Source organism: Pelobates fuscus, chromosome 6 (genome assembly GCF_036172605.1).
Source record: "Pelobates fuscus isolate aPelFus1 chromosome 6, aPelFus1.pri, whole genome shotgun sequence".
NCBI lineage: Eukaryota > Metazoa > Chordata > Amphibia > Anura > Pelobatidae > Pelobates > Pelobates fuscus.
Genome location: NC_086322.1, coordinates 87372643 through 87388274, shown reverse-complemented (window position 1 = coordinate 87388274; position 15632 = coordinate 87372643). Strand labels below are relative to the sequence as shown.

At 43.3% G+C, this 15632-nt stretch overlaps 1 protein-coding gene across 3 annotated transcripts in view; it reads left to right on the top strand.

The window, feature by feature from the left end:
• The window catches only part of TEC (tec protein tyrosine kinase), a 104639-nt gene extending 99757 nt beyond the window's left edge, over positions 1-4882 (top strand). For all 3 annotated transcript variants that reach the window (XM_063457931.1, XM_063457930.1, XM_063457929.1), the window contains exons 17-18: positions 3348-3505; positions 4452-4882. In XM_063457931.1, the coding sequence (XP_063314001.1) occupies positions 3348-3505; positions 4452-4523 (230 nt within the window). In that variant the 3' untranslated portion in view covers positions 4524-4882. The remainder of the gene's footprint in view (positions 1-3347; positions 3506-4451) is intronic.
• Positions 4883-15632: the final 10750 nt, after the last annotated feature.

Here is a 15632-nt window from a genome sequence, read left to right as displayed (position 1 = left end):
AATACATAAATAATCTCAGTGAAACTCAATACAAAACCCCAACCCTCTATCAGGGTGGTAACCGGCTCCTAAATCGGCCAACAAACAATACAAAAACCCCACAGCATTTAAGATTGGGGTAGGGTGGGGACCAGGGATGGTGACCGTGGTCAGCTACATTTTGGTCATTACTGACGGGATGTTCGGCGTGGTCACCTCCTGGACATAATAATGTAATAATAGGGCGCTGGCTGGGAGAACTTCCCAGTAACACAATTATTATAATAAACATACAATCTTAAACCTTTGTGATCAACCTCTTCCTCAATCCATCCTTCTTGCTGAATAGCTTTTGCAACTTGGTACCAAGCTTCTGCTGTACGGACTAAATCATGGTCCAACAGCTTCCCTTTCTTTTCTGTCAGTAACTTACGCCAGCTCTCTGGCTGCAATCTACCGCACGGAGGTACGGCAATTCCACATACTTTAGTAATTTTATCAACTTTCTTAACCATCTCTTCTCCTTCTCTATCTTCTACCAAATCACATGCTAACCAACCCTTATTGGGTTTATCTAACTTCTGTCCCATCCTCCCTATACAAGGCGTCCCAGATATAGAGAAAGAAAAAGGAACAGAATGTCTACAGTGCTCGACTGCTACGTAAGAGTGGGTTCCTACGTACGTCTTCCCAAAACGTAGACTAGGTAGCCGCGGATTGGAGCGTGGCAAGAAGTGTGTGACCGATCACTTCTCTCAACAAAGAGAAATAGGAGGGGAAAGTGTAAATAGTACAGAGAGTAAGATAAAAGTAAGCACAGGAATCTGTGTGACAGACAATTAAGACAACATTTCAGTGTAAATACAGTGCATGCATCACAGTTCAAATAAGTTCACAGTTCAAATAAGTTCAACAGTAATCCCTTTCCTTTACTCGTGTGGCCGAAGCCACCTCCCTCAACCTCGTAGTGTCCCTGTTGCAGACTTATCTGCAAGTCTCACTACCTCACGGTGATGGAAACAGCAATACCTGCCCGAATCCAATCCCACCATCAACCAGCCAATGTCCGTTCACACGGGCATTGAAAGGTTACACAAAGGAAATACAATAATACCTTTCCTTTACTCTTGTGGCCCAAGCCACCTCCCTCAACCTCGTAGTGTCCCTGTTGCAGACTTATCTGCAAGTCTCACTACCACGTGGTGATGGAGACAGCAATGCCTGCCCGAATCCACACGCCACAAAAGTTAAACCGGAACACTCCCAGCGTCAGCGCTCGAGGCTGCAGTGTTCCACCTCTCTGCAAACAGCAAGCAGAGTAAAGTGGTGTCCAATGAGGCTAGCTAAGCTGTCAAAGCGACACTATGGGAAACCCCCAGGAAGCAGTGAGTCTACACCGACCTCCAGAGATTCCCCCCTCCTCTTTTTCCTTACTGCCGTAGCTACTCGGCACCTAAAAGAGGTAAACAGGTAATAGAGGACCCCCAGGAAAACTTCCACAGATCCACCCCCCTTTTTCCTTACGGCCACAGCCACGTGGCTCCTAAAAGGGGTAAACAGGCAATCACTCTACCCGGGTACTAAGCTAAGGACAAACCAATACAAACACACCCAGGCAACAGATAGTCAACATGCAGGTAAAATAGGTATCAAATTAAAAATACAAGGTCTCTGGGCAAGTCATTACCTGACTTTGATGTCCCCTCGGAAGCAGTCTCAGACACTGGGACAGGTAAATCACAGGGGGCAGGAACATACCGGCTAGGTGCTGCAGCAATCTCTACTGTGTATTTCAGAGGTGATCAGTCTCCTTCCGTCCCCCAGGATTCATCCACCCAGCGTCTTCTTGGACGGCTGTCCGGGCGGGCATAACCCAGAGCCCCACGTTGATGCGCCAAATTGTAATAGATTATTTTATGCAAACCAATAAGTTTGAATGGCTATCTGTTCCTGTCCAAATTAGAAATAATAAAGTTGCGTGCACGCAGAAGTAAATTCAAACTGAGACACAAGGTTCAGGTTAATGAAAGAACTTCAGGAAATTCAATGGCAAGAGCACAGAAAATGGGTGCGCAGACCCTTATAAAGGCATTATTACATCACTACAGAATTCAAGATAACATAGAATTATAAATCAGTAATTGGTTAAGTGTTAAGTGGTTCATTCAAATGCCCTCCCTACTGGGTGTGCCATCTTATGTCATTACTGTCGTCATGAAGTTCTCCTCCAGATTCCAGCACCATCTTGTTAGCACAAGGAGTTCACTCGATGGGAGGGGGCTTTGGCAGCCATTTTGAGTAGTTGGCACGTTAGTCTCAAGGTTAGTTCTCAAGGCTTTTAGTAACTTCACATTTTATTAAGACTAGCTGCTACAATGTTTCACTCAACAGGAACCTAACATTTCCGCTGACACACAATTTCTATGAACAAAGCATTCTTGTAAGACTTAAACTATGAGGCCCAAGGCAGACATTTAAGGGTAGAGATTTAAAGGGGCCTAATAATTCTACAACACTGGTACTACACCAATTGTAGGGAGTCAAAACTATTTATGAACCATTTAACTTTGGGTGCCACTTCTCACCTCAACTACCATCTTCTGACAGTAGGAAGTCTCTCAGCAGGAACCTTTGTTACCTCATTCCTTGAAAGAGATCATTTGGCACTGTCAGCCTGCATTGCAGGACTTTTCATGGGAGCCAATGGAGATGGTAGTGCAGGCAGGGAGAGGCAGCTGGAAGAAATCAGTAATAAGAACTATTGAAAGCTGACGGAGGGGGAGTATGTAAAAGATTTTTGCCCCATGACTACTTCAAAATTCTGAAGTGGTCATGGTGCTTGGAGTAACCCTTTAAAGTAATGCTCCAATAATAAAAATAATAAAACATATCTTTAACATTGGGAGTGTTCATTTATTTATTCTAGATTTTGGGCCCCCCACATTAATAAAAAAATACAAAAACATTCAACTCTCATTTTTCCCAGCTTTGAGACAGTGTCCACTCTCCAGCCCACTCCTCAGTACTGCTACTCTGTGTCCACTCCTGTGCTTTTTACAGAGAAGCATTGGAGGCTGTATGGCCCATCCAAAGCCACATTCTCTATGAGAAGCAGTCACTTCCACTTTGAACAGTAGTTCACAGCTGTCTGGTTGACAGTAATTTATAAGAATGGCAATTTCTCATCTTGAATCAGCAGTTTTATAACTTATGTCTTTAGAGGACTTGCGTATCTCTTTAAATGTTCAGATACTTCAGTAGTATATATTTGTGTCTTCTATTAGCCAAGTTGGATCTCTAAGAAGGAATTTGTAAGTATGTGAGCAAGAGACACTCCACAATAACAGACAAAATGTTTTTCATTTCAGGCGTATTAATGTGGGAAGTATTCACAGAGGGGAAGATGCCCTTTGAGACATATTCAAACGTTGAAGTGGTGGATATGGTGACAAGAGGAGAGAGACTGTATCGACCGAAGTTGGCAACAAAAAGAATATTTACGGTTATGATGGCTTGTTGGCATGAGGTATAGTAAACCTGATGAACATTACCAATAGATTTTCATTTTATGACTACAGCAAACTCATCCAAATATAGCCCATTTGACCAATCATGTGCTTGAGTACCTTTCATGGCAAAGCATTTTGGATTCTTACGGTGTCCAAAGTTGGAAACATTTTTGTCTCTCTCCAGTCACAATATATTGTTTGGCACTTTTATTAGAGTTATACATTGTAGCGTCCAGGGTGAAGACAATCATGCTATTTAAATAACCCATCATATGTAGAGATTACCACAGTACATACATCATTGATTAAGATGCTGGCAGTAAAGCTGGGGAGATATTTACTTTACCACTAACAGTAGCATTGCTCATTAAATTCCTTGTGGTTTTATTCCCATGTTGTTCAGATTGGAAGTATATGTATAAAGTATGTTTTTAGTTGAATGGTAAGAATATTGTTTTTGACATTTTGTATCTTGTTTAGCACAATGGCATTGATTTTCTATGAATTAAATAAAATATTTTTCATGTACCCACGCTGATTGGATCATTTAGTGAGCACTACACTTGCACTTTGATTGTGCAAATGATTCCTCTGTTTCTTTGAAATTGTGCCACTACCATCATTGACTCTACATGCACCACCATCAGGATGTTTGCTTTTTGCAGTGTAGTGATGGGTTTTGATGCATATTGGTACTTATTTATGCAGTGCCCTGGGTGCTGCTATTAAAGTGGCAGTGCATTCTTATGTGGTTACACACCGTAGAATTGTGACACTGATTCATGCACAATGCATATAAAGAGATTATGCCACAAATCCTAAAACATCAAACATCAAATGTGATTTTTTTTATATTTAGTAGTTTACCAGATAGAAAAATAAAATACTTAAAGCATGTCTAATAACAATGTTAACACTAAAAATCAAAGATAATATTGATGTTTAATTTTTATGCAATTCTAGAAACCAGAAGGAAGACCCAGATTTTGTGATCTGATGCTTGCCATCGGTCAGATACTAGAAGAAGACTTTTAGGATGCTTCTGTGACAACCATCCACATCGACGAGGAAGATACATTTTGTGGAGAGTGTTTATGTAATCAGAAGGATTTAAATATTCAAAACATCCGTTTTATTTTGATGGACAGAGTATGCATTTTTTATTTTCTTTTAATTTGTCACACTAAGGAGAAATTGCTGATAGTTGCCCAACGCACATAATGTTGATTAAAAATGGTATGAAGTTTTTTGATAATTTTATCACTGTATTTTCTTTTTGTACATGTAAACCTGTGATCCTACTGATCCTGATCAATTCTTTTTAACTGTTGTGATTTACTTTGCTGATGTGTACCTAACAAGTTTGAGCTGTACAGTGTACATATTTAAATATATATTTATATTAAATAACAGGTTTTACTCCATGTTATTTTCTACCGAAAAACTGTGAGAAGGAGGTCTATGCATTTGGAAATCAGCATTTGGTGTGTTTGAAATAATGAATGTTCCTTACAAAACATACTATTTATTTTTCTTTACAGTGGTCCAGACAGGACACAGTACTAATTAAGTATTTTATCTTTGATATGTAATGGCCAGGGGACCCCACCATTTACATACAGTTAATAGCTGGTATTAAAATCAACAGATTCTACTCTACTAAGCTTTTAGAAGCGCTCCAATTTTTGGACAAACATGAGATGTACTGATTAAAGCAACCAGCTTTAACATGGATTCTGGCTCAAGCCTTAGTCCAGTGTGTGACCATGTACATCTATTATTTGTCCTGTATTATTTATTCACAGTAATAGTAGATGAGTATTGAGCAGTATATTTGAATGATACATTAACTTTGAACTATGGAACTCCTGTATACATGAATCCATAGACCGTCAGCACTCAATTGTCTCTTCTGCTAATACTTAGATTTTATTTCAATGTCAACATTTCAGTTTAAAATCATAAACTTTCATCAGGACCATAAATGTACATATACATATATATCTGAAAAACATTTTTCAAATTTTTTCTTAATTTAACATCTCTACATGTATGGCAGCCATTCCATCCCGGTGTCTGTTTAATTTCAACTACTTCTTGAGGGATTGATTAGGTGATCGCCGGAGCCAAATCTTAATTAATGAGGAAAAGGATAAAAACCATTGCAGTGGTCAGCACTATCCTCTTGCAATAAGACCAGCTCGATGGCAAAAACAGTGCTAGTAGTACCCCTTAAAAGTAACTAGCTAGAAGACGCCGGCCACAAAACCGATCTGGGGCTGGAGAGGTGCCCGGCTACATGCCTGAACTACTGCTATTCCCAACACTCCTAGGAAGCGCAACACGTATATTCCTGATCAAGGCATCATCTTAACTGATGCTTGCAACTGAGGACTGACCTCTGGATTACATGCTTGCCATGTACCTTGCCGATACCTCAGAGATCTTTATAATTTGTGTACCATTTATTTGCATTTCTCCCTTATTTTATTTTTGTTCTCCTTGCCTTAATAAGGGTTTGTACCAATGAAGAGAAGTCTGACCCAGTGGTTCCCTGAGTAAATATTCCTCATACCTATCCATCTATCTATCCATCCATCTATTATACATTAGGTTGCATATACACCCTGGATACTCCTCTTTACTATCACTCTCATACTATCAGTTAGAGTTCTTAGAGCATGTTTATCGTGTTCTCTCTTCACTATATACCTAAAAAAACAATTGTGGCGATATCTCCCTTGACACACTGTTCAGACTCTAATATATATTTTATCGATCTTTCTTCTGCTATTGGGGGAAAGCAGACTTGTTTGTTACCTGTGCACAACACAAATAAAGATCTAAAAATAAAAAGAAACTGGACTCAAAATAATAATGATTGACCATACCAAAAGAGTTGAACAGAGGTTTTGAGTGAGGAAATGAAGAGTTAAATTCTGACTTTAATAAAAGAGGGATATAGTGGGCGTCTGATTGGCACAGGGTGAAAACGACTCTAGACTGACCAGGATAACCACCTGACAACAAGCCTGATAACAAGCATGGCCTATGATGGCATCAAGTGAGTTACAAAAAGAATGGCTAATGGCAGCTGGGGGGAAGTGCATGGCAAGGATGGCTGGAAAAAGGCTCCTAGGGGCAGTGCTGAAGTAGTGCAAAGCTAAAAAAAAAAAAAATACCTTCATCATTGAGAAGCAATGTATAGTCATGCTGATGTCTGCAAAAGACCATAGGGATTGTACCATAGATGACTGGAGTAAGGTTGTTCTCTGATGAGTCCAACACCTGGTCATCTGATGGTTAGATAGAGACCTGGAGAGGCCTACAGTCCAGTGTCTTGTACCCACTGTGAAATTAGGTGGAGGATCAGTGATGAACTGGGTTGCTTCAGCGAGGCTGAATTGGGCAGATGCATCTTTCTGAAGGACACATGAATCAAGCCACAAACATGGTTATCTTTGAAGAAAACCTGGTTCCTCCTGATCTGACAATGTTCCCCAACTCTGAGGATTGTTTTTTCCCCCCAACAGGACAATGCTTCACACCACACAGCCAGGGGTCAATCAATGTGTGGATGGCGGACTTCAATATTATTATTATTATTATGCTATTTATATAGCGCCATCAAATTCCGCAGCGCTTTACAATGGGTGGACGAACAGACATGTAGTTGTAACCAGACAAGTTGGACACACAGGAAGAGAGGGGTTGAGGGCCCTGCTCAATGAGCTTACATGCTAGAGGGAATGGGGCAAAATGACACAAAAAGGTAAGGATAGTATTAGACTTGTGACAGTTGCAGAAGAGGAATCAGTCAGGAGCTATTAACAGTTTAATTGATATGCTTTTATGAAGAAGTGGGTTTTTAACAATTTTTTGAAGGAGTGGAGACTGGGTGAGCATCTAACGGAGGAGGGAAGAGAGTTCCACAGGAACGGTGCAGCCCTCGAGAAATCAGAGGTGTGAGTACAGACAGAAGATAGATGTAAGTCTTCAGCGGATCGTAAGGGCCTAGACGGGACATACTTGTGTATAAGGGAGGATAAATAGGTGGGAGCAGCATTATGTAGAGATTTGAAAGCAAGAACCAGAATTTTAAATTGAGCTCTATATTTTAAAGGCAGCCAATGTAGGGACTGACAGAAGGGTTAGGCATGGGAGGTGCGGGCGGACAGGAAGATGAGACTTGTCATGACCAGTGCAATATCCAGACCTGAACCCCATTGAAAACCTCTAGAGTGTGATCAAGAAGGTAGATGGATGGTCACAAGTCATCAATTAAAGCTGAGCTGTGTGGTTTCTTGTACCAAGAGTGGCACAAAGTCACCCAACAGCTATGTGAAAGACGGCGGTTAGGATGCCAAGACGCATAAAAACTGTGATTGGAAATCCGAGTTGCTCCACCAAATATAAACTTATTTTCCTTGCATTATTTTGACTAATTTTGATTTTCTGCAATAAATTGCTTAAAGTGACAATATTTGCATTTGGAATTTGGGAGAAATGTTGTCAGTAGTTCATAGAGTAAAACATTCTACTCAAACACATACCTATAAATAGTAAAACCAGAGAAACCGATTTCTGACTATTTTTCAGTGGTCTCTTTTTCCAGAGCTGTATTATATGTATGTTGCAGAACCCCTAGTATTGAGTGATGCATATGAAAGTAACAGATTCACAGTAATGTAATTTGTATTGTATCACACATCTCAAAATAATGTGCAGTGCGCATGAGTGCATTGCAGAGATCCACCATCATATGCTCTGTGTATAAATATAAATTAGAAAGGAGCACACTAAAGTGTAATATACACGATTAAATTACAAAGCCACATATAAATGTGTGGTGTGTCTGAGTGTAATACAGAGGTCCACAGTAATGTACTATGTATCTTCGTGTATCACAGATCACTAGAGCATTGAACACCAACCTAATATGTTGGGAGTAATTCTTGAGTAAAATGTTCGCTCAGTGTGACAGACAAGTAAAGTAATCATCCGTTGCCTAGGAAACAATGTAGCTTATCTGGGTACTGCAATTCTGTCCTTCTGGAGAACACAAGCGAGATACACAAAGCATTTGCTGTAACCAAAGCCTGTTGTTTACATCCTATAACAACATGTCTGCTTACCTTGGGAGGATGAAAATAAAGACACTGTAGATAGGCTGTGGTTAACAAAGAGTAGTTATGGTAGGATCACATAAGAGGGTGGCTATCTGGCCTTTGTCTTCTCAAGTTCTAAGGCCAGGTGCTGAGTGCATTGCTAATTGCTCTACATTGTACAAATTGCCCACTACACAGATTGTACTCACTTAGATAATTTATCAACTTACATAGATGTAAACAGGGCCGTCATCAAGGGGGTAAAGCCAATACAGTCTGGTCCTTATACTCTCAATGTGTGTGTATATATGTAATGCACCCATGGGTAACTGCTAGCTTCTATATTAAAGAAGAAAATCAAGATTTTATCTCCGACAGGCCCTCTTGCAAGCCCCGGCTGTCAGAGGGTTGCTGTGGTAACTCCGACGTGACACAATGACGGGGCTAGAGAGAGAAAGGGACAGGGCCTACTGCCCTCTGGAAATGTATGATGGAGTCTCCTGGCTCCCTTCTTCACAATATAAGCCAGCATGGTGCCTATCCTGTGCCACCAGACCACCAAGGAATGTGGTGTCCCCACTCCATGGCCACAAGTAAGAGGCAGTGAGGAGGGAATAAACTTAATTATACAAAAAAACTGCTTAACCCCACACAGCCCTATTCAACCCTACAAACTTACACACACACACACTGCTTCCACTATACACATTGCATCCACCACACACACTGCATCGACTAAACTCACACACATATACTTTACACACAAACACACAAACGCGCCCACATTCTGCTTCCACAATACACACACACTGCATCCACTAGACACACACACTGTGCCCACTCTACACACACACACACACACACTGTGCCCACTCTATACATACACACACACTCTCAGGCCCGGACTGGCCATCGGGCATACCGGGCAAATGCCCGGTGGGCCGCGATGGCCGTGGGGCCGAGGCCGGCAGGGGAGATCACAGAATCTCCCCTGCCAGCCCCTGCAGGGCCAGCGCTATCAGTGTGCCGGCCCTGCATAGTGCCTCCATGGGGGCCCGGTGGGGAGATCAAAGATCTCCCTAACCGGCCCAGAGACACTCAGATGCGGCCGCTGACGTGGGAGGGAGGAGAGGACCGGCGGAGCTCTAACCAGCAGCTCCGCCGGGTCCTCTCGCGAGGTCTGAGCGTTGCCGCGGTTACCGCGGCAACGCTCAGATCTCGCGAGAGTGAACTCTAGCCTAGAGTTCACTCTCACCACTGGACCACCAGGGAAGGAAGCATGGCAGCACGGCACCCCCCCCATGGCAGCATGGCACCCCCCCCCCATGGCAGCACGGCACCCCCCCCCCCCCCCCATGGCAGCACGGCACCCCCCTCCCAGGCTAAAGGTAAGAAGGGAGGGGGGGGGAATATAACTTTTTTTTTTTTTTACAATAAAAAAATATATTTAAATTTAAATAAATACATTCACACTCACACACACAGCACCCAGACACACACAGCACCCCCAGACACACACAGCACCCCCAGACACACACGGCACCCCCAGACACACACGGCACCCCAGACACACACGGCACCCTCAGACACACACGGCACCCTCAGACACACACAGCACCCTCAGACACACACAGCACCCTCAAACACACACAGCACCCTCAAATACACACAGCACCCAGACCCACACAGCACCCCCAGACACACACAGCACCCCCAGACACACACAGCACCCTCAGACACACACAGCACCCTCAGACACACACAGCACCCCCAGACACACACAGCACCCTCAGACCCACACAGCACCCTCAGACCCACACAGCACCCAGACCCACACAGCACCCAGACCCACACAGCACCCAGACACAGAGCGCACCCTCACTCACACACAGTACCCTCAGACAGACAGCACCCTCGCTCACACACACAGCACACACACACACACACACACACACATATATATATATATATATACACATATATATATATATATAATATATAAAATAACCCTCAGTGAGTTAAAAGACGAAGAAAATTAGAAACCTAGAATGTGACGGCAGATAAAAACACCCTCACACACAGCACCCCTCTTACATACACACACACTGCGCCCCTCACACATACAATACTTCCATATAAATATATATATATTTATATATATATATATGTATATATATAAATATATATATACACACACTACAGCACCCCTCACACAGCACAACTACATAAATTACACTCCAGATACACACTAGATCCCTTACCCTATATGCACTCTTAATCCTACACACACACACACACACACACACACAATCTCCTATACACACTCTGGGTCCTTTACACACTAGATCTTCTACACACACACACACTGCACCACCTAAACACACACTACATTCCTTGTCAGCAAACACATACTACATTCTCTAAACACACCCTCTCTACAACCCCTACACACACTACGTCACCTATACACACACACTACAGCCCATATGCACACACTCGCTACATCCCCTATAACACTATGCCCCATATACACACACTCTGTACAGCCCCTAGCCACACATATTACACCACAAACACAAATGAAATTGACCTATTTACACAATACCACCCCACACTCTACACACACGCAATCCCACAAGCAGGCTCCAAACACATGCACCATACACTTTCCTGGCCCTTTTGTCCTCTAGTATCCCACTTGTGGAGACACCAGAGACAATTTAAAAGCCAACTCAGTGCAAGCATGTTATTAAATTTGCTTGCGCTGCGCAGACCAAATTCAGGGCCTTTTTGTAATGCTAGAGCTCTTTAGCGGGGCTCTGCGCATTGAACCAACATGCTCACTTTGAGGGGGCGTGCTTGTCATTAGTGATGACAAAACACACCCTCTCTGGCCCGCCCCCTTCTTAGGGGGCCGCTCTGATTGAAAAATGCCCGGGCCTAATTTTTTACCAGTCCGGCCCTGCACACTCTGCATCGACTAAATACACACACTGCATCCACTATATACACACTCTGTTCACTTTACACACACTGCATCCATTTTACACACATACTCTCTCTCTCTCTCTCAACTTAATCTTTGTGAGCTCCCCAATTCCATTTGAGATGGCAGCCCTGTATGTAATGCAATCTACATGACAGGTGCATTGTCGCCATATGGGCTGGAGGAGCTGACCATTACCTTTTTCCCAACCCACACCAATGAAACACTGACACTTTAGGGTATGGGTCAATATGTCCACAGCTTTGATTCATAATATATAATAATAATAATAACGATAATATATAAATAACATAAAAGTCATTGCCCACCCCCACATCCTCAGCCATCCATCATTATAATTTTCCACATATCAATTCGCAAGGCAATGACCCATCATATATAACATAACATAACATTGTATAGCAATCCATAAGTATAACAAAACAAGATCCAACATTTTCCACACGATCCTGGCAGGGGTATACCTTGATACCCCTACACCACCTGGGTTCTGAGCTACCACCACGCTCGAAACCATCAACATCTTACCAACAGATAACCAGTCCATATTGAAACTGCCAACTCACTACTCTTGCTCTGAATGCTTCCTTAAGCAGGCCCGTTACCCCCTTAACTTTCCTTCCACTAGCGCGCCACAAGCTCAGACCTTGTCAGGATATTTATATTGGCAGACATTTTGTGCTATGATAGAAATTAAAAGTGTATATTGCCAGAGTCACTCAGAACAGAGCAGACTCCATTTTGGATTTCAGGTTAACAAAGAGACACGAAATTTCTATCCTTTCTGTAACACTAACCACTTAGCCGAAGCTAAGGAATGTATTATATAAACAAACCAAGTGATACAATGAGTCTAACAGAGAAGGGAGATGGAATACTCTTCTTAATGTTAGCTTCACACAAGAAAGCCAGACACCAGTGACCAGATAAGACTCAGTAACTTAATTTTACTTTCTAGATTTTACAAGGTTCCCATTGTAAGTGAAAGGTGAGACTGAGTTTACAACTGTCATTTTAGAAATTACAGCAGGAATTGTCGACACACTGTCTGGACAAAACCCAAAGAAACTCTTTGAACTGACAAGTAAACTTAAGTTATGGCAGCCACATAGATAAGCCAAATTACGTCAAAATCGTCATCAGGAAAAGTTAACTCTTTCCTGGATAGGAAAGTTTAGTGAGGCGATACTGCCCTCTATGGACCAAATACCTAAATTGCTATATGCAGGGTGACCCCACCTTCAATTTCCTATTGGCTTATCAAGTAATGACGAACAGAAAGTCTGGACCTTTAAAAATCAGGATCACAGGCTAAGTGGAGAAGTAAGCAAAAGGAGTCAGAGAGAAGCAAGGAGTCAGAGAAGAGTCAGTTGGAGTTTGGGCTTCCAGATTCGTACATGCAGAGAGAGGCCTATGACAGACATTCACTCTGAGGCTAACGCTCAAGCAACACTCGCATACTTCCATGCAATCACTCATACAACCAATCCTGGGACTACCTATTCATCTGATGAGAACATCTACTTAACTGGTAATTATGCTGGTTTTATTTAATTAATCTAAATTAATTAAAAATCTAATAGCATGATATATGACTGGATAAGAAATATTTAGAAATCTTAGTTAACTAAAGAATATATAGTTATAAATATTCCATTCTGCAGGTGTAATTAACAATAATTATATATATTAGTGTGATATTATCACATGTTAGCATACCGTTGTTTTTATCCAGGTGTATTGATTTGCTCTAAAATAAGATAAGATATCTTTTTAGGCAAATTAAAATTCGGCTTATAGAACATGGTAGATTACTCTTATTGGATGGTTCCAGGAAATGATTAATGAGCGGGTTTAAATGTTATTTTAATTAAAATTATGCCTAGGAGGATCTAGCCAGCATTGAAAGGGTTATTAGTTAACTGTTAGTCAAAGTTGTATGGCCTTTCGCTGTGCTGTGTGAAAGACTTTCTTTCTCTGTGAAGCCCCTCATAAATCTTGTCTTGACAATTGACTGTGTTAACCATTGTAATGTGAATTGCCATTGTATTGCATACCATGTTATACTAAATATTCATTGATTATTATCACGCATGTTACATATTATTATTATTTAATTTGTCACAATAAATTGTATCTATTTTTATAACAAATTGTGATTTTATTTTTATGGAATACATTTCACTTGCATGATAACGATCTTTGAGATCTAGAGAGTTGAAATAGTGGGCAATTCTCAACTGTTTACTATTATCATCCCATAAATATCCCCCCTTAAGCCGTCTGAGCTCCGCCACCCAGAAGAAATAGAGCCTTGGCCAGACCCTCCTGCAGCCCCAAGTTAAATAAATCGATCCCCACCTCCGAGAGGTGCACCCCATCATCTCTGAAGTACCCTGGTAGCATTTCCTCTAGTTCCCTGTGCCGAACTACCACCCCGCCCAGCTTCCTCACAAAACTGGCCATCAACCCATTAACCTTCCCTCGGCAGCGCCCTATAGCTGCCAAAACCCATGCATGCCGCCAACGGAGCCGGGGAACTATCTCAGACAATACCAACTGAACACCCGGGACCCAGGCCCTGATCCTGTTCACATCCTGCTTCATCCTTTTTACTAAAAGCCGTTGCGGGATAAGCCCAAGATCATTACCGGCTGCATGCAGCACGAGCCCATCTGGCCGCCTACCCCTCGTTACCATACTAAGGACCTCGCTACACACTTCCTGCCAACCATAACCCCTGTAACCAAACCATTGTAGCTTAATCCGGTCCTCAGGGAAGCCCAGCTGCTGACCCCGAAAACAAACTGCAGCTCTCCTCTTGGCCCAGAATATAAAAGAATGACCCACAATCCACGCCACTCGACCTAGGGAAGAAAATAAATATGTCAGCCGGGGATCCCACAAGGGCGTCCCCCAAAGCAACTGTTCACACCATCTTATCTAACCGAACGTAGGACTGGAACCTCACCGATTCCCACCGCCCAATTTTCTTGACCATTTCATCGCCCAAGCCTAGCCAAGTTGCCTCGATGGCTGCCCCTATGCGAAATGAATGCGTCCGAAACTGGTCCGGCCCCACCCTCAAATCCTGAAGTCCTCGCCTAAAGACCTTGAGAAACTAAAAACGGGAAAGCGAGGTACCGTCCTCGTGCATCAGAAAGGACCCCAGCCCCAGCGGGTGTCGTCCCAGGTATCGAGCCACACTAGCCACCAGGCATAAGGGTGACCCGGGAAAGTTATGCAGTACCACGTCCATCCCCCGACATCTAGTATCCGTTTTTGACCGGCAGAGATGTACCACCACCTTGTCCGCTGCCCACCTAACCTCCGAGAGCTGGACGCCCCCGCCCCCGTCCCGATTTGGGCTAACTAGTTCCCCGATACGAAACTCCCCGAAGAAGGCCAATAGGAACGCCACTTCAAACAAGCCCGCCTCATACCTGTTGAAGCAAAGCCCCGGCAGGCTGTGCACCAGCCCCCCGAGTATGTCGAGTGAGACTGGCTTCCTTGAGTCAGGGACCTTGCGCCCCCTCCGAAAACCCTTCAGGGATTGACGGATGACAAAGTGCTTTGTGTGGTCCTCCCACCCCCGAAGCTTAAACCAGAACGCGATCGCTGACATCTGTCGATCCACCACCGCCGGGGACAGGCCTTTTGCCAATAGCCAGAAAATATACCATAGCAGCGTATCCAGCCCGGAACCTCGGACTATCGCCAGGTCCAATCCTCCCAGAGACTGCTCCCAGGCATCCCAGACCTTACTGTAAGCCGTCCATGTACTGGGGGCCACTGACGACCTCACGAGTCCTCCAAGCATGCCGTCCCTAGCTGCCACATCTCCCCAGGGCATTCCTGACCTTCCTCCATCGCCTCCGGCGCTTCCTTCCGGAATCGAGACCACTGAAACGAGACAGTGCATCAGCCACGACATTCAAATACCCCGGGACATGTCGCGCGCAGAATACTAAATTGAGCGACATACACAGTAACGCGAAGCGGCGCAAGAGGCGTACCACCGGGCCCGAA